This window comes from Mobula birostris, chromosome 1 (genome assembly GCF_030028105.1).
Source record: "Mobula birostris isolate sMobBir1 chromosome 1, sMobBir1.hap1, whole genome shotgun sequence".
NCBI lineage: Eukaryota > Metazoa > Chordata > Chondrichthyes > Myliobatiformes > Myliobatidae > Mobula > Mobula birostris.
The window spans coordinates 149,521,933-149,542,767 of record NC_092370.1 but is presented as its reverse complement, the minus strand read 5'-3'; the positions used below and the strand labels follow the sequence as shown (position 1 = coordinate 149,542,767).

At 49.2% G+C, this 20,835-nt stretch overlaps 1 protein-coding gene across 1 annotated transcript in view; it reads right to left on the bottom strand.

The window, feature by feature from the left end:
• LOC140192050 (papilin-like) overlaps window positions 1-20,835 on the bottom strand; it is an 89,474-nt gene that overhangs the window by 60,757 nt on the left and 7,882 nt on the right. The window contains exon 2 of the mRNA XM_072249914.1: window positions 1,126-1,241. Coding sequence (XP_072106015.1) covers window positions 1,126-1,241 — 116 coding nt within the window. The remainder of the gene's footprint in view (window positions 1-1,125; window positions 1,242-20,835) is intronic.

The following is a 20,835-nucleotide window of genomic DNA, read 5'->3' as shown; positions in this document are numbered from 1 at the left end:
CCTTCTTGAAGAGTGGAGTGACATTTGCAATTTTCTAGTGCTCCGGAACCATTGCAGAATCTTGGTACCGGGAAGAACAGTAAAAAGATGGAATCTGACAGGAATTCCCTGACTCCAACCCCAGCACTCTGTCAGATAAAGTTTTTAACAATGCAGTGAGCTGCTGAGAATATCTGCTAGTAAGGAACTTTATTTTCTGTTTATTGGAAGGCCAGCACGTAAATATTTTATAATGTTGTGCACTTTCAACCCCAACACCACTGAGCCCATTCTGGGCCATTTCCTTACCCCGTGCTTCTGAATTGTCCAACACCACAACACGGTCAGGGCCTTGCTCTCCTATTTGTTGTCACCTGTATTCAATCAAAACCTTAAACAGACAGTTTGCCCTGAAGGGAATCCATTGGGTTACTGCGGGTTTGTTAATATGTAAAAGATTCATAACCTTATGAGAGAGGGTTCCTGGAGAGAGAGTGGAAGCAGGTAGGAGAGATCTTTTCCAATGCAAAGATGTTCAGTCTCATTTAGAGATAACACGAAGTGGAGCCAGAGGTGATGTTTGGAATTAGGAAGAACTCTCATTTCCAAATTTCCCCCAGAGCAAGCTCCCATCTACACCTGCCATGCACCAAGTGATTGGTGCCAAGCAATACACAACCTGCTGACTGTGAGTCCGTGGGTTGAGCAGCGTCTGTTGGGGAGGGGATGGGAGGGGAAGAGAGGGAAGGAAGTAACTGTTGATCTGGCTAAGAGTGGCTGGGATAAAGAGGAGACAGGGAATGGTGATGAAGGAGTCGGAGGTGATTGATGGATTGAGAAGGGTGAAGGATGAGGGGTAGAGGAGGAGAGGGGTGGAGTGGGGAGACACGATAGTTGGAGGCAGACATAGAAAATGGAGCGAGGAAGGAGCAGGTGGAGCCAGCTGCTGGCCGGGGGGTGGCCGGGGGGAGGTGACAGTCTCGGTGATAGATATTGACGTGACGGTCTGCTACAGTAGCAGTCTTCTGGTTCAAACCCCCTCCACCAAGCACCCCACCTCACAGCCTGCAGTTGTGCCACCTCACACAATCAGGCACAGTGCGGTGCGGTTTCACATCGAACCGGGCTCCCAGCTCCCCTACTCACCGGTTCGAGTAACAGCCACGCTCTCGGAAGGTAACGCCAATTCCACATGTCCGGCCGCACTCTCCCCACTCTCCCCAGGGGCCCCAGTAATCTGCCTGGCGGCTCTTCCTTACAGGCTGGGTGTAAACCAACAGGATACAATGAGAACTTGTACATCATCAGCCTACAACAGAATATATCCCCAAACTGGACTTGGTTAAGAGAGGGACAGGAATGGGTGGTGAATATCCCAGAGTTTCAATACTTTCAAAAAGAGAGAGGGAGGTAAAAAGTGGGAGTGGGGAGTTATGCTGCAAATCGGGGACAAATTACAGCTGCACTCACAGGGAACAATAATGGAGAGCTTGTCCACTGAGTCTACATGGATTAAACTCAAAGATAGGAACAGTGATGGGATTGTATAACAGACCTGCCCCCCTAATAGCCATGGGGACATTGAGGAACAGATATGCAGGCGGATTAAAGAAAGGGGTAAAAATAATAGGGTTGTTGTCATGAGGGACTTCAACTTCCCTCATATCAACTGGCACCTTCTTAGTGCGAGTGGTTTAGATGGGACAGAACTTGGTAGGTCCATCCAGGAGGGTTTCTTAAATCAACATGGACATAGTCCATCGAGAGGACGGAGTTTACTGATCCTGGTAATGAGCCTGGCCAGCTGACCGACCTTTCAGTGGGTGAGCGATTATGGAACAGTGACCACAAGCTGGCTATAGATAAGGGTAAGTGTGGTCCTTGTGGGAGAGTTTTAAATTGGAGCAGGGCAGATTACAAGGGCATTAGGGAGGAGCTAGGGAGAGTTAATTGGGAACAGTTGTTTTTGGGCAAGTCCACATCTGATGTGTGGAGGGTGTTTAAAGACCAACTGTACAGAGTACAAGGCAGGTATGTTCCAGTCAGAGGGAAGGACAAGGATGGCAAGGTAAGAGAACTGTGGATGTCCAGAGAGATAATGAATGTAGTTAAGAAGAAAAAGGGAAAGCATGTAAATCTTGGGAAGCTAGTATTTTAAAGAAACCAGAAAAGAACTGAAGAAGGGAATTCGAAAAGCCAGGAGTAGCCATAAAAAGTCATTGGCAAGTAGGAATAAGGTGAGTCCCAAGGTATTCCACACATACATCAAGAGCAAGAGGATAACTAGGGAGAGGGTGGGACCACTGAAAGATAGAGGAAAACATTTGCTTGGATGTGGAGAATATAGGTGAGGCTCTAAATGAGTCCTTGACACCAGTAGCTACCATGAGTCAGGAAGAAAGGGAAATCCATGCCAAACACATTGAGGTGAAGGATGAGGTAGTGTTGGGTCTCTTAAAAAGCATTAAGGTGGATAAGACCCCAGGGCCTGATGCAATATACCCCAGGTTATTGAGAAGTGCAAAGATGAGATTGCTGGGAACCAGGGAAAATCCTAGAAACTATCGACCGGTGAGTCTCACATCAGTGGTAGGGAGATTACTGGAGGAAATTCTTAAGGATAGGATTTATGAGCGTTTGGAAACCATGGCCTAATTAGGGACAGTCAGCAAGGCCAAGTGTGCAGGGCAAGTCACGTCTTACTAAGTTGATTGAGTGTTTTTTGACAGGTGATGAGGGTGATTGATGAAGGTAGAGCTGTGCAGCCTGGTGTCACAGCAGCATCACATTAGCCCATAACTGAATGGCTTCAAGGTCTTGTTACCTGCAGCACGGACTGGTTCCCTTGTTAAGATGCTGCAAATGCAATCATCAGTGAGCATCCCCACTACTGATCATTTGGTACTACTGATGAAGGTCATATATATATATATACACACACACACACACACACACACACACACACACACACACACACACACACACACACAGTTACTCCAATATTATTGAAATATTAAATACACAACACTCTTCCCAGCTTAGCTATAAAATCTAACTCGATGGAGAAGGCATCTCAGCTATTTACACAGTATTTTATAGAATGAAACTTATATATACAGACATCCACAGCATAGTAAATTTTTTAATTGTCCCATTCGGTCTAAATATTTAATTACTGAGGAGGATTTCTTACTCTTGTGGGGGGTCCTCCTCCGTGGTGGTTGTAGGAGTTGACTCTGGGACTGCAGGAAGTGGTTCTGACAGCTCGGGACACCTTTCTGTTTCACGTTCTCTCTCTCCATCTCTTCTCTCCTTTTTCTTCTTCTTGTTTGTGCATCTTGATCTTGAGAAGGTGCATTTAGCTCACTAGAGTACTCTCATGGACCCTTCTATTTTTCCCTTTATGATCTGATCTCTCCTCTTGGTTTCCTCATCCACATCGTCTGACAAACCCTCTGTTTTTGTATCTTCATTGACTCCTTCCATTCATCGAGATGGGCTTTGGTCTTTGCATCTACTTTTACAAGCAGCTTTTCGTCTCCCACTTAAAGTTCATCCAATAACCTTAATGCACACGGAGTAGAATGGTAGGTCTCACAAAAGATGAATGGTTGTAACTTTCCTGAAGATCCTTGACCTCTCTTCCAGCTTAAAACCAAGCCACATTTCCTAAGTAACTGCCCGATTAACACATCAGAGGCCTCTCAGATATGTTACCTACAAAAATTGTCGTAGTCTGATTACTGCTTTCATCACTTTTACAATTCTTCTGAGCAGCATGGTTCTTTTTGGTCTAATATGCTTTCCAACCAGAGACACAAAGGTTGGCACCAACACCTATTTGTTGGGCAATGGTTCATGGTGTTCATGGAGACAATTATGGCCTCATCCAGTATATTTCTTAATTCACTTTCAGTTGGCCTCATTGCCAGGGTTATTGCATGCAAATGGAGAATGGATCTCCAATCAAATTGTAGTTGTCTCAGTCATTCACGCTCCCACAATGTTAGTCCTCCTGTTTTTTTTACCAGATACAAGCTCAATGTGGCTTGTTGGTCGTTGTATTTCACTGTGACAAATGTCATTCCCACAGGAGTTATCTTTTCTCCAGTATAAGTTCTTAGTTGGATATCTACAAGCTTCAGTTTAGTATCTTTAAAATGGTGTTCAAACTCATTTTGTGGAATGACTGAAACAATTGAACCAGTGTCTAATTCCATTTTAATTAATTTGCCGTTCACTTCTGGTAAAAGCCATATTGCTTGTCTATTGTTAATTTTCACACATTAAATCTCAAAGCTACACAGTCTTGTGTGACTCTTACCATTACCAGATATTTTTATCAACAGCATGCAGATCAGTGCTATTTTTGAAATTGCAATTGGAATTTTTAGCCTTTTCTCTTACCTGTGCAGTCCATTTAATTTTGAATGCCCGACATGCTCTTTATATGTGTCCTACTTCGTTGCCTTTTTTCCCGCAAATTTTGCCTTTAAATCTGCATTGGTCTGGTGTATGTGAGCCCTCGCATTAGGCCACAACAGTAACACATATTGTTAGGCCAGGCAGGTTTCTATTTAGAGAATACAATTCTATTCACACGTACAACACCTATAAAAAGTATGGAGACCAGTCATATTCTGCATGGAGGTCGGTGACCAGTGGTGTGCCTCAGGGATCTGTTCTAGGACCGCTACTCTTTGTGATTTTTATAAATGATCTGAATGAGGAAGTGGAGGGATGGGTTAGTAAATTTGCTGATGACACAAAGGTTGGGGGTGTTGTGGATAATGAGGAGGTTTGTCAGAGATAACAGCGGAACATTGATAGGATGCAAAACTGGGCTAAGAAGTGGCAGATGGAGTTCAACCCAGATAAGTGTGAGGTGATTCATTTTGGTGGGTCAAATATGATGGCAGAATATAGTATTAATGGTAAGACTCTTGGCAGTGTGGAGGATCAGAGGGATCTTGGGGTCCGAGTCCATAGGACACACAAAGCTGCTACGCAGGTTGACTCTGTGGTTAACAAGGCATATAGTGTATTGGCCTTCATCAATCGTGGGATTGAGTTTATTTGCTGAGAGGTAATGTTGCAGCTTTATAGGACCCTGGTCAGACCACACTTGGAGTACTGTGCTCAGTTCTGGTCACCTCACTACAGGAAGGACGTGGAAACCATACAAAGGGTGCAGAGGAGATTTTCAAGGATGTTGCCTGGATTGGGGAGCATGCCTTATGAGAATAGGTTGAGTGAACTCGGCCTTCTCTCCTCGGAGTGACGGAGGATGAGAGGTGACCTGATAGAGGTGTACAAGATAATGAGAGGCATTGATCGTATGGATAGCCAGAGGCTTTTTCCCAGGGCTGAAATAGCTAGCATGAGAGGGCATAGTTTTAAGGTGCTTGGAAGTAGGTACAGAGGAGATGTCAGGGTTAAGTTTTTTACGCAGAGAGTGCTGAGTGCGTGGAATGGGCTGCCAGCAGCGGTGGTAGAGGTGGAAACGATAGGGTCTTTTAAGAGACTCCTGGATGGATACATGGAGTTTAGAAAAACAGAGGGCTATGGGTAAGCCTAGGTAGTTATAAGGTAAGGACATGTTCGGCACAACTTTGTGGGCCTAAGGGCCTGTATTGTGCTGTAGGTTCTCTCTTTCTGTGTTTCTATTCACCCCTTCCCCCTGGGAAGTTTTCATGGTTTATTGTTTTAATAACAATAACAAAATAATTGATGCATAAAAATTCACTCCCTTTTAATATGACAGACCAAGTCATCACTGGTATAGCCAATTGGTTTTAGAAGTCACATAATTAGCTAAATGGCGATCACCTGTGTACAGTCAAGGTGTTTCAGTTGATTGTAGTAAAATACACCTGTATCTGGAAAGTCCAACTGCTGGTGAGTCAGTATTCTGGCAAAAACTACACCATGAAGACAAAAGAACACTCCAGGCAACTCCATGAAAAGGTTATTGTAAAACACAAGTCAGGAGATGGATACAAGAAAATTTCCAAGTTACTGAATATCCCTTGGAGTACAGTTCAGTCAGTCAAAAAGAAATGGAAAGAATATGGCACAGCTGTAAATCTGCCCAGAGCAGACCATCCTCAAAAACTGAGTGACTGTGCAAGAAGGGGACTAGTGAGGGAGGCCACCAGGAGACCTATGACAACTCTGGAGGAGTTACAAGCCTCAGCGACTGAGATGGGAACGACAGTGCATACAACAGCTGTTGCCCGAGTGCTTCACCAGTCGCAGCTTTATGGGAGAATGGCAAAGAGAAAGCCACTGTTGAAAAAAAAACTCACATGAAATCTCAGCTAGAGTTTGCCAGAAGGCATGTGCGGGACTCTGAAGTCAGCTGGAAGAATGTTCTATGGTCTGATGAAACCAAAACTGAACTTTTTTTGGCCATTAGACTAAACCAATAAATTTTGTCCCTTGCTAACCTTTTGCCGTCAATATATCGGCAGAAGCAGATCTGAGATTATGTCAGCAAAGTCCACCCAGTGGCAACAATTGCTCCCATTGTGATTGGAGAGTGTGGTGAAACAGTCAACAGACTGTGACATTCCACACACACATCTCACCTCTGGTGGCTGGAGCTGGGTTACTACCCAAAGGTGGTACAACCTGGACTGAGACAGATCCATGTGGCAGTGTCTGAGCTTACAGGGACTCACCGCTCCCAAGTGGGCCTCATCTCTCTCCCAGAGCTGACCTACAGAAGAATGGGAACCAAGTGGCAGCCATTCCACCTGCCCACCCATACTCCGCATCTGTCATTCACTGTCCCAAAGTACAAGAGATTGTTTGGCCCATGCAGTACATCTGTCTCCAAGGGAACAGTCCTCCCATTCCCCTATTCGTATTTCCTTGTAAACCTGCAACTCAGAGTGTCATGGAGATAAATAGCATGGGAAGGCCTATGTTGATGCACCTTGGTCCATGCTGACCAAGATATATTTATCAAGTTAATCAAATTCCCAGCACTTGGACCATATCCCTTCAAACTCATCCATATACCTGTCCACATTCTCAAATTCCCAGCATGTGGACCATATCCCTCTAAACTCATCCATATACCTGTCCACATTCTCAAATTCCCATCACTTGGACCATATCCCTTCAACCTTATCCATATACCAGTCCACATTCTCAAATTCCCATCAGTTGGACCATATCTTTCTAAACTCATCCATATATCTGTCCACGTTCTTCAAAAAAGTATCTAATGTACCTGCATCAACAGCTTTCTCTGCCAGGTGGTTCCATATACTGTACCTACCACCCACACTCGGGTTCTTATTTTCCTTTCACATTTAACTTAAAACCTCTAGTCTTTGATTCCCCAACCCTGGAAAAAACACTGCTCACCCTACCTATACTACACTGCCTAACCTCAGTTCATTGAGTCATGGAAATATCCTTCGAAATTCTTATTGTACTTTTCCCATTTTAAACACATCCTTTGCATAACAGGGTCACCAAAATAAACACAATACTCCAAATGTGGCTTCACCTAACATCTTGTACAATCACAACATCACCTCACACGCTGTATTCAGAGCTTTGACTGATGAAGACCAGCATGCCATAAACCTTCTTCACGGCCTTGTCTACACACCTGTCTACAACACTGCTCAGGGGCTTTCCATTCAACGTAAAAGTCCTACCTTGATTTATCCTTCCAAAATGACTCTCTTAGCACTTATTTAAATTCCATTTGTCTCTGGGCATCAGCCCACCTACCCAGATAGAAGATTCCTGGCACTGCTGGTAAGGAGTGACCGCGTTCCACATTCCTTGTTGCTCCTTGTATTCTGGTTTCCTCCCACAGTCCAAAGACAGACCAGTTGGTGGGTTAATTGGTCATTGTAAATTGTCGTGTGATTAGGCTGGGGTTAAATTGGGGAATTGTTGAACAGTGTGGCTTAAAGGGCCAGAAGGGCCTACGGTCTACTCCATGCTGTGTCTCAATCAATCAATCAATGGGGTTGAACAAGATCTTGCTGAAGTTCTTGATACTCCTTTTCACTCTCTACAACACCGCCCATTTTTTGTGTCATCTGCAAACTTACTAAGTATTCCTTGTACTTTCATCCAAATCATTAATATAGATGACTGCACAAACTGACACATCACTAGTCATAGGCCACTTGTCCAAGAAACATCCTTCCACCAACACCTAGCCAATTATTCATATTGTTAGTTCTTCTTCGATCCCATACAATCTAACCTTCCAGAGCAGCCTACCCTATCAACAGCCTTGCTGGAATCTATACACATTACATCGATCACTCTACTCTCAGCATTCTTCCTCACCACCATTACAAAACTCAATCCAATTCGTAACAAAGATCTCCCATGCTGATTACCCCTGATCAATCTCTGCCTTTCCAAATGTAAGTATACCTTACCCGCTGGAGTGTTTTCCAGCAGCTTGTCTGCTATGGATGTTAGGCTGATGGTTCTCTAATTATCAGGTCCATCCTGACAGCACTTTTTATATAAAGATACAACAGTTACTATCCTCCAGTCTTCCAGCACCTTGCCAGAAGACAGCGATATTTCACATATCTCAGTGAGGGCTGCTGCAATTTCTTCTCCAGTTTCACTTGGATATGCTTTGCTCAGGTCTGGAGATCTGTCTACCTTCATACACATTAATACATGCACCGCCTCTCCTACTGTGATATGGACTGTTTCCATTAAACTTTCCAGGTCCCCTATCTTCATGTCTTCCTCAAAACATCTCCATTAAATTTTCCAGGTCCCCTATCTTCATGTCTTCCTCAAAGTATCTTCATTAACCTTTCCAGGTCCCCTATCTTCATGTTTTCCTCAATGGTAAAAGTAAATAAGTAGTAGATCATTGAGAGCTCCACCCATCTCCAGAGACTGCACACATACATTTTATCTTGGTTGTTGAGGGCCTAATTCATTCCCTAGCGTTGATTTTCTTAATATACTTAAGAAATCTCAGACTTTACCATTGTTTTGTCTCCCAAAGATATCTTACGGCCTCCTCTACTGTTGCGAAGAGGCACATTCAAGTTGGAGGAACTACACCTTATATTCCGTTTGGGTAGCCTCCAACCAGATGGCATCAACATCAATTTCTCGAACTTCTGGTAGTGACCCCCTGCCCCCTTCACCATTCTCCATCCCCTTTTCCCTCTTTCACTTTATCTCCTTGCCTGCCCATTGCCTCCTTCTGGTGCTCCTCCCCCTTTTCTTTCTTCCATGGCCTTTATCCTCTTCTATCAGACTCCCCCTTCTCCAGCCCTGTATCTCTTTCACCAATCAACTTCCCAGCTCTTTACTTCATTCCCCCCAACTTCAGGTTTCATCTGTCACCTTGTGTTTATCTCTATCTTCCCTCCACCTTTTAAATCCACTCCTTTTTTCCTCCTCCAGTCCTGCCGAAGGGTTTCAGCCCGAAACATCGACTGCATTTTTTTCCATTGGTGCTGCTTGGCCTGTGAGTTCCTCCAGCACTTTGCGCGTGTTGCTCGGATTTCCAGCGTCCGCAGACTCTCCCAACCAGAAGTCCTGGATGAACCATGAGATGCACGATCTGCTGAGGATCAGATCAGTGGTGTTCGGAACTGGCAACCCAAGAAAGCACAAGAGGTTCAGACAAGCAAAATGGCAGCTCTGAACAAAATTGGAATCTCAAAAGAATGCCCAAAACTATGGCAGGGCTTGAATGTCATCACCTCCTACAATGCAAAACCAAGCAACATAAGTGACAATGAGGTTTCACTTACCGATTAGCTCAATGCCTTTTATTGTCGCTTTGACTGACAGAAAATGGAACCCCCACAGCCCCCAACGACCCTGTGATCTCAGTGTCTGAGGCCGACATCCTTCGAGAGAATGAGCCCAGCAGGCCCAGGTGGCGTACTTGGCTGAGTAACACCTCAGCCTGGTGCTAATCAATCTGCTAGAGTATTCACTGATATCTTCAACCTCTCACTTCGGCAGTCTGAGGCTCGCACCTGCTTCAAGCAGACTTCAATCATACTGGTGTCCCAGAAGAACATGGTAGCCTGCCTCAGTGTCTATGGTCCAGCAGCACTTGCATTCACTGTGGTAAAGTGCTTTGAGAGATTGGTCATGAAGCATATCAGCTCCTGCTTGAGGTGGGATTTGTATCCATTCCAATTTGTCTACCGTCACAACAGGACAACAGTGGACTTTTCACTCTGCCCTGGAGTGAATCACATCTGGATAAAGAAGTTGCGTACATCCGGTTGCTCTTCATTGACTACAGCTCAGCATTCAACACTACCATCCAAGATGGAGGCCCATGAGCCAGTCCTTATTAGGGGATCAAAAACCCAGAGAGGGGGATCAGAAACCCAGAGAGGAGAATCCATCACAAAGAAGGCAAGAAAGTGCCTCAACTTTCTTAGATGTTTGTGCAGATTCAGTATGTCGTCTAACACTTTGACAAAACTCTATAGATGCACAGTGGAGAGTATCCTGACTCGCTGCATCACAGCCTGATATAGAAAAACCAATGCCCAGGAATGGAAAAGTCTACAAAAAATAGAGGAGGGGAGAGTGGAGTACATCACAGGCAACACCCTCTCCACCACTGAGCACAGTTACGAGGAGTCCTCCCACAAGAAAGCAGCGTCCATCATCAAGAGCCCCAATATACAGACCGTGTTCTCTTCTCCCTATTACAATCAGGCAGAAGGCACAAGAGCCTCAAGTCCCACAACACCATGCTTCCAAACAGCTATTACCCTACATTCATCAAGCAGCATGGATCACTTGTGAAACTGACTGGCGGGATTGCTAGGGGTGGGATCATCACATGAGACGGGGTGGTCTTGACTTTTGGCCGGGGGCTCTGCAGAGAGAAGGTCCACACTTACAATGGGCTTTTCACAGTTTAGGCAGTCCATGGTCAACCCTCCAAACAGACTAGTTCTGTAGAGCCAGATATCCAGGTGGATGGCAGCTGTGAAGAGGCCAGACAACACGCTGCCTGAGTCATGCCCTTGGTCAGTGGAGACTGGCCCAGGACAGAGGTGGTGGGATCAACACTGGTCTGGTGAGAGTGTTCTTCATGGACTGCCCAAGCTGTGAAAGGCCCATTGTAAGTGCTGACAGCCTCTGATAAAAGTCAAGACCACTCTGCCTTCTACAGTATCCCCACCAGTCCGTTTCACATTACTCACAGTAACCAAAGGATGCCAAGATTCACAGAGAAGACTTGTGTTTCGTTAGAAGGCAGGCAGTTTTCATTACCACTCAGCCTATCCAGTCTATGAGAACTCTTAGATCAATCCTATTGCCCCAGGCATTTTCTCTGTATAAAAAGCAGGTGAGTGTGACTTTACAGTGAGAGGAAGAAGTTTTAAAGGGGATCTGAGTGGCACAATACTTTCATGCAGTGACTGGTTGATGTCTGGAACACAGAGACACAGAGAACATGGTGGAATCAGGTACCATCATGGCAGCAAATTAGGCAAGGCACAAATGGGCATGTCCTGATGCAGGGACAGGGGGGCAATGCAGATGGGCATGTCCTGATGCAGGGACAGGGGGGCAATGTAGATCAGCATGTCCTGATGCAGGGACGGGGGGGGCAATGCAGATGGGCATGTCCTGATGCAGGGACAGGGGGGCAATGTAGATCAGCATGTCCTGATGCAGGGACGGGGGGGGCAATGTAGATGGGCATGTCCTGATGCAGGGATGGGGGGCAATGTAGACGGGCATGTCCTGATGCAGGGACGGGGGGGGCAATGTAGATGGGCATGTCCTGATGCAGGGACAGGGACAATGTAGATGGGCATGTCCTGATGCAGGGACAGGGGGGCAATGTAGATCAGCATGTCCTGATGCAGGGACAGGGGGGGGCAATGCAGATGGGCATGTCCTGATGCAGGGACAGGGACAATGTAGACGGGCATGTCCTGATGCAGGGACAGGGGGGCAATGTAGATGGGCATGTCCTGATGCAGGAACAGGGACAATGTAGATGGGCATGTCCTGATGCAGGGACAGGGACAATGTAGACGGGCATGTCCTGATGCAGGGACAGGGGGGGGCAATGTAGATGGGCATGTCCTGATGCAGGAACAGGGACAATGTAGATGGGCATGTCCTGATGCAGGGACAGGGGGGCAATGTAGATCAGCATGTCCTGATGCAGGGACAGGGGGGCAATGTAGATGGGCATGTCCTGATGCAGGAACAGGGACAATGTAGATGGGCATGTCCTGATGCAGGGACAGGGGGGCAATGTAGATCAGCATGTCCTGATGCAGGGACAGGGGGCAATGTAGATGGGCATGTCCTGATGCAGGGATGGGGGGCAATGTAGATGGGCATGTCCTGATGCAGGGACAGGGGGGCAATGTAGATCAGCATGTCCTGATGCAGGGACAGGGGGGGGCAATGCAGATGGGCATCTCCTGATGCAGGAACAGGGACAATGTAGATGGGCATGTCCTGATGCAGGAACAGGGACAATGTAGATGGGCATGTCCTGATGCAGGGACAGGGGGGCAATGTAGATCAGCATGTCCTGATGCAGGGACAGGGGGCAATGTAGATGGGCATGTCCTGATGCAGGGACAGGGGGGCAATGCAGATGGGCATGTCCTGATGCAGGGATGGGGGGCAATGTAGATGGGCATGTCCTGATGCAGGGATGGGGGGCAATGTAGATGGGCATGTCCTGATGCAGACACAGGGGGACAATGTAGATGGGCATGTCCTGATGCAGGGACAGGGGGGCAATGTAGATGGGCATGTCCTGATGCAGGAACAGGGACAATGTAGATGGGCATGTCCTGATGCAGGGACAGGGGGGCAATGTAGATCAGCATGTCCTGATGCAGGGACAGGGGGCAATGTAGATGGGCATGTGCTGATGCAGGGATGGGGGGCAATGTAGACGGGCATGTCCTGATGCAGGGACGGGGGGGGGCAATGTAGATGGGCATGTCCTGATGCAGGGACAGGGACAATGTAGATGGGCATGTCCTGATGCAGGGACAGGGGGGCAATGTAGATCAGCATGTCCTGATGCAGGGACAGGGGGGGGGCAATGCAGATGGGCATGTCCTGATGCAGGGACAGGGGGGCAATGTAGATCAGCATGTCCTGATGCAGGGACAGGGGGCAATGTAGATGGGCATGTCCTGATGCAGGGACAGGGGGGCAATGCAGATGGGCATGTCCTGATGCAGGGACAGGGGGGCAATGTAGATGGGCATGTCCTGATGCAGGGATGGGGGGCAATGTAGATGGGCATGTCCTGATGCAGACACAGGGGGACAATGTAGATGGGCATGTCCTAATGCAGGGACAGGGGGGCAATGTAGATGGGCATGTCCTGATGCAGGAACAGGGACAATGTAGATGGGCATGTCCTGATGCAGGAACAGGGACAATGTAGATGGGCATGTCCTGATGCAGGGATGGGGGGCAATGTAGATGGGCATGTCCTGATGCAGGGACAGGGGGGCAATGTAGATCAGCATGTCCTGATGCAGGGACAGGGGGCAATGTAGATGGGCATGTTCTGATGCAGGGACAGGGGGGCAATGTAGATGGGCATGTCCTGATGCAGGGACAGGGGGGCAATGTAGATGGGCATGTCCTGATGCAGGGACAGGGGGGCAATGCAGATGGGCATGTCCTGATGCAGGGACAGGGGGGCAATGTAGATGGGCATGTCCTGATGCAGGAACAGGGACAATGTAGATGGGCATGTCCTGATGCAGGGACGGGGGGGGCAATGCAGATGGGCATGTTCTGATGCAGGGACAGGGGGGCAATGTAGATGGGCATGTCCTGATGTAGGAACAGGGACAATGTAGATGGGCATGTCCTGATGCAGGGACGGGGGGGGCAATGTAGATGGGCATGTCCTGATGCAGGGATGGGGGGCAATGCAGATGGGCATGTCCTGATGCAAGAACAGGGACAATGTAGATGGGCATGTCCTGATGCAGGGACAGGGGGGGGGCAATGCAGATGGGCATGTCCTGATGCAAGGATGGGGGGCAATGCAGATGGGCATGTCCTGATGCAGGAACAGGGACAATGTAGATGGGCATGTCCTGATGCAGGGACAGGGGGGCAATGTAGATCAGCATGTCCTGATGCAGGGACAGGGGGCAATGTAGATGGGCATGTCCTGATGCAGGGACAGGGGGGCAATGCAGATGGGCATGTCCTGATGCAGGGATGGGGGGCAATGTAGATGGGCATGTCCTGATGCAGGGATGGGGGGCAATGTAGATGGGCATGTCCTGATGCAGACACAGGGGGACAATGTAGATGGGCATGTCCTGATGCAGGGACAGGGGGGCAATGTAGATGGGCATGTCCTGATGCAGGAACAGGGACAATGTAGATGGGCATGTCCTGATGCAGGAACAGGGACAATGTAGATGGGCATGTCCTGATGCAGGGACAGGGGGGCAATGTAGATCAGCATGTCCTGATGCAGGGACAGGGGGCAATGTAGATGGGCATGTCCTGATGCAGGGATGGGGGGCAATGTAGATGGGCATGTCCTGATGCAGGGACAGGGGGGCAATGTAGATCAGCATGTCCTGATGCAGGGACAGGGGGCAATGTAGATGGGCATGTTCTGATGCAGGGACAGGGGGGCAATGTAGATGGGCATGTCTTGATGCAGGGACAGGGGGGCAATGTAGATGGGCATGTCCTGATGCAGGGACAGGGGGGCAATGCAGATGGGCATGTCCTGATGCAGGGACAGGTGGGCAATGTAGATGGGCATGTCCTGATGCAGGAACAGGGACAATGTAGATGGGCATGTCCTGATGCAGGGACAGGGGGGGGCAATGCAGATGGGCATGTTCTGATGCAGGGACAGGGGGGCAATGTAGATGGGCATGTCCTGATGCAGGAACAGGGACAATGTAGATGGGCATGTCCTGATGCAGGGACGGGGGGGGCAATGTAGATGGGCATGTCCTGATGCAGGGATGCGGGGCAATGCAGATGGGCATGTCCTGATGCAGGAACAGGGACAATGTAGATGGGCATGTCCTGATGCAGGGACAGGGGGGGGCAATGCAGATGGGCATGTCCTGATGCAGGGATGGGGGGCAATGCAGATGGGCATGTCCTGATGCAGGAACAGGGACAATGTAGATGGGCATGTCCTGATGCAGGGACAGGGGGGCAATGTAGATCAGCATGTCCTGATGCAGGGACAGGGGGCAATGTAGATGGGCATGTCCTGATGCAGGGACAGGGGGGCAATGCAGATGGGCATGTCCTGATGCAGGGATGGGGGGCAATGTAGATGGGCATGTCCTGATGCAGGGATGGGGGGCAATGTAGATGGGCATGTCCTGATGCAGACACAGGGGGACAATGTAGATGGGCATGTCCTGATGCAGGGACAGGGGGGCAATGTAGATGGGCATGTCCTGATGCAGGAACAGGGACAATGTAGATGGGCATGTCCTGATGCAGGAACAGGGACAATGTAGATGGGCATGTCCTGATGCAGGGACAGGGGGGCAATGTAGATCAGCATGTCCTGATGCAGGGACAGGGGGCAATGTAGATGGGCATGTCCTGATGCAGGGATGGGGGGCAATGTAGATGGGCATGTCCTGATGCAGGGACAGGGGGGCAATGTAGATGGGCATGTCCTGATGCAAGGACAGGGGGGCAATGCAGATGGGCATGTCCTGATGCAGGGACAGGGGGGCAATGTAGAAGGGCATGTCCTGATGCAGGAACAGGGACAATGTAGATGGGCATGTCCTGATGCAGGGACAGGGGGGGGCAATGCAGATGGGCATGTCCTGATGCAGGGATGGGGGGCAATGCAGATGGGCATGTCCTGATGCAGGAACAGGGACAATGTAGATGGGCATGTCCTGATGCAGGGACAGGGGGGGGCAATGCAGATGGGCATGTCCTGATGCAGGGATGGGGGGCAATGCAGATGGGCATGTCCTGATGCAGGAACAGGGACAATGTAGATGGGCATGTCCTGATGCAGGAACAGGGACAATGTAGATGGGCATGTCCTGATGCAGGGACAGGGGGGCAATGTAGATCAGCATGTCCTGATGCAGGGACAGGGGGCAATGTAGATGGGCATGTTCTGATGCAGGGACAGGGGGGCAATGCAGATGGGCATGTCCTGATGCAGGGATGGGGGGCAATGTAGATGGGCATGTCCTGATGCAGGGATGGGGGGCAATGTAGATGGGCATGTCCTGATGCAGACACAGGGGGACAATGTAGATGGGCATGTCCTGATGCAGGGACAGGGGGGCAATGTAGATGGGCATGTCCTGATGCAGGAACAGGGACAATGTAGATGGGCATGTCCTGATGCAGGAACAGGGACAATGTAGATGGGCATGTCCTGATGCAGGGACAGGGGGGCAATGTAGATCAGCATGTCCTGATGCAGGGACAGGGGGCAATGTAGATGGGCATGTCCTGATGCAGGGACAGGGGGGCAATGTCGATGGGCATGTCCTGATGTAGGGACAGGGGGGCAATGCAGATGGGCATGTCCTGATGCAGGGACAGGGGGGGGGCAATGCAGATGGGCATGTCCTGATGCAGGGATGGGGGGCAATGTAGATGGGCATGTCCTGATGCAGACACAGGGGGACAATGCAGATGGGCATGTCCTGATGCAGGGATGGGGGGCAATGTAGATGGGCATGTCCTGATGCAGGGACAGGGGGGCAATGTCGACGGGCATGTCCTGATGTAGGGACAGGGGGGCAATGTAGATGGGCATGTCCTGATGCAGGGATGGGGGGCAATGTAGATGGGCATGTCCTGATGCAGGGATGGGGGGCAATGTAGATGGGCATGTCCTGATGCAGACACAGGGGGACAATGTAGATGGGCATGTCCTGATGCAGGGACAGGGGGGCAATGTAGATGGGCATGTCCTGATGCAGGAACAGGGACAATGTAGATGGGCATGTCCTGATGCAGGAACAGGGACAATGTAGATGGGCATGTCCTGATGCAGGGACAGGGGGCAATGTAGATGGGCATGTCCTGATGCAGGGACAGGGGGGCAATGTAGATGGGCATGTCCTGATGCAGGGACAGGGGGGCAATGTAGATGGGCATGTCCTGATGCAGGGACAGGGGGGCAATGTAGATGGGCATGTCCTGATGCAGGGATAGGGGGGCAATGCAGATGGGCATGTCCTGATGCAGGGATGGGGGGCAATGTAGATGGGCATGTCCTGATGCAGACACAGGGGGACAATGTAGATGGGCATGTCCTGATGCAGGGACAGGGGGGCAATGTAGATGGACATGTCCTGATGCAGGAACAGGGACAATGTAGATGGGCATGTCCTGATGCAGGGACAGGGGGGCAATGTAGATCAGCATGTCCTGATGCAGGGACAGGGGGCAATGTAGATGGGCATGTCCTGATGCAGGGACAGGGGGGCAATGTCGACGGGCATGTCCTGATGTAGGGACAGGGGGACAATGCAGATGGGCATGTCCTGATGCAGGGATGGGGGGCAATGCAGATGGGCATGTCCTGATGCAGACACAGGGGGACAATGTAGATGGGCATGTCCTGATGCAGGGATGGGGGCAATGTAGATGGGCATGTCCTGATGCAGACACAGGGGGACAATGTAGATGGGCAAAGTGGTCTGAATGGATGCAGTGGGCCTCAGGGCCTCTTTCTATGCTGTACCACTCTTCTCACCACATTCCCCTCTGCTTCCCTTAAAGATTTCCCAACATCTCTGCGCCCGAGAGGAACTTGCTGCAGGCATCTAACACACCAACACACATCTATGAGAAAACTGGAGCAGACAGAGAGACCTGCCAGTTCCGAGACTCTGCTCCACACACTTCAGTCGCTGGTTAACCTGGCAATGTGCAGGTCTCAGTAATAGCGCCAAAGCTCTCTGATGAACAAGAGGGCCGGCAGCCTTGGCAGGATTAATGAAAGGCAACAACAGAGCCAGGAAGCATTCTAATGAAAGGCTCTGATTTAATGGAGCGAGTATCTTCCCAGCAGCTCAATGGTGAAAACCCTCTGGTTATAGCAACATATAAACACACAATCAATGAAATAGATTTTATTCCACTTTACTACCCCACACGGAGCACAAAGCAACGGCACAGAATGTCCACAACAGCACATTCAAACTACAAATTAATTACTGCAGGTTTTGGAGACTTTGATTGTCTGGAGCAAGAAACCCAGTTATTATAGGTGATAAGGACTGGGGACCCTGTGGGGAGTGACTATTCCAGCTGTACCCTAAGTTCTGCCCCATCTACAGGGCACAGGTGGATCGGATCTATCCAATACACTCAGCTTTGCTGCCTGAGCCACAAGTGTACGGGAGCAGTTCCAATCCAGGGAGCTGAATTCAGAATGTCAGGTCACTGTCACAGAATGTACAACAGGGTACTCAAGCTAACAGTTCTCCTTGCTGCCTTGACCAACCTTTGGTGCTTCATCAATTTTGCTAACGTCTGGCAATTGGACTATCACAAGTCTACTTATCCCCACAATGTTCCTGTGGTCAAAGGTACCAGCCTCTCTGAACTGGCCAAGAAAGAGTCTCATGCAAACTTGGAATGGAGATAGAATCACTGCTGTGAAAGGAAGTAATATCATTGGAGAGTGATGTAATAGATTAACTATGGAAAGATAAAGTACTGACTGAAACCACAGGACCAAAGAGGCAGGTGCGGGCCCCATCCAAGGTGTACACTGGGTGGGGTTACTGGAGTTTCTGAGTGGCTGTGCACAGCACAGACATCCTAATTCTCACTCACCCTACAAAAGGTGAGTGGATTTGAGAGTTACCCTTGCTTCTCCCCGTGTTATGTGAACCGGGGCAACTGTGTACCTTTCAGATCCCCTGGCACTGCCCATTCACCCAGCTCCTTGCAGAACCACCCCCCGAGGCAGGAAGGTTTGTGGTCTCTTGAACAGTGCTGGGGTCACACTTACAACAGTGGCAGAGATGTGCTTCACATTCCTTATGGCTCCTGTCACTGTTGTCGAACGTTGTACATTGCTCTTACAGAGGAGACACCAAATTATGTTTAACAGTGTTGGCTGAGCTGCAGCTGGGCTTATAAGAGAAGCTTTTGCAAAGGGGTCAGAGAGCGTAGGTGAGGGGGATTCAGTCTTCAGGCTGCCAAAGGTGAAACACTGACACTTTGGGGCAAAGTCAGAGACTCGGGACCCTATGGGGAGGAGCAGCACCCAAGCTCTGTCCCCGTCTACAGGGCACAGGTCAGCAGCTTGAAGGAACACCCTCCGTTTGTCTGAATGAGTGTGGCCTCAAGAACTTTGACACCATCCTGGGTATAGCAGCCAATCTATTGGCTCCCCATCAACCACCCTAAACAACCCCTAACTCTGACTCCCTAAACTCCCTCAAAACTGACTCTCTTTGCTTAGGGTGCGTCAAGTGACTGCAGAGACAGTGGGGGAGCACTTTGGGACCAGTGGCCATGCTTCTAATAGTTATGGAAAGGGATAGATCTGGTCTACAAGGCAGAGTTCCAAACTGGGAAAAAGCAAATTTTAACAGCATTTAACAGTATTGAATTGATTGGAGAGACTGTTTGTAGGCAGAGACACATCTGGCAAAAGGATGGTATTTAAAGGCAAGATGTTGAGGTATGCATACGTCTGTTAGAGTGATGGGTAAAGCTGGTAGGAATAGGGAACCCTGGATGATGAGCAATATTGAGCCTCCGTCTAGAAAAAGGAGGCATGAACTATGTACAGGCAGCTGGAAGCATGAATTCCTGAGATGCAGCAGTGTACTGAAGAAGGAATTCACAAGGACCATGAGATGTCTTTGCCAAAGACGAAGAAGAAGTCAAAGAGATTTAATGTACCTGAGGAGAAAAACAATGGGGACCTTTAAAGGAAAAGTGGACATCGTGTGTGGAGCAGCAAGATCCTCAATGAAGATAGTAAAGTGTCGTACAGAACAAGTATGACTGTAGGGACTCAGTGTGGTACAGGGCGACTGTGATTGTAGGGAGTCAGTGTGGTACAGGGTGAGAGTGACTGTAGGGAGTCAGTGTGGTACAGGGTGAGAGTGACTGTAGGGTGTCAGTGTGGTACAGGGCGACAGTGACTGTAGGGAGTCAGTGTGGTACAGGGTGAGAGTGACTGTAGGGAGTCAGTGTGGTACAGGGTGAGTGACTGTAGGGAGTCAGTGTGGTACAGGGCGACAGTGACTGTAGGGAGTCAGTGTGGTACAGGGTGAGAGTGACTGTAGGGAGAGTGTGGTACAGGGCAACAGTGACTGTAGGGAGTCAGTGTGGTACAGGGTGAGAGTGACTGTAGGGTGTCAGTGTGGTACAGGGCAACAGTGACTGTAGGGAATCAGTGTGGTACAGGGCGACAGTGACTGTAGGGAGTCAGTGTGGTACAGGGTGAGAGTGACTGTAGGGTGTCAGTGTGGTACAGGGCAACAGTGACTGTAGGGAGTCAGTGTGGTACAGGGTGAGAGTGACTGTAGGGAGTCAGTGTGGTACAGGGCAAGAGTGATTGTAGGGAATCAGTGTGGTACAGGGCGACAGTGACTGTAGGGAGTCAGTGTGGTACAGGGTGAGAGTGACTGTAGGGTGTCAGTGTGGTACAGGGCGACAGTGACTGTAGGGTGTCAGTGTGGTACAAGGTGAGAGTGACTGACAGAACTTGGTGAGAAGGGAACAACGCACCTCACAAGTGCCAAAACATGGGGTAATGTTTTCTTCATACAGTCTGTTTCTGCATTTTGCTTTTGAACACTCATAAATATAGCATGTTTTTATTAATGAATGGAATGCTCACAGTCTGTCCTT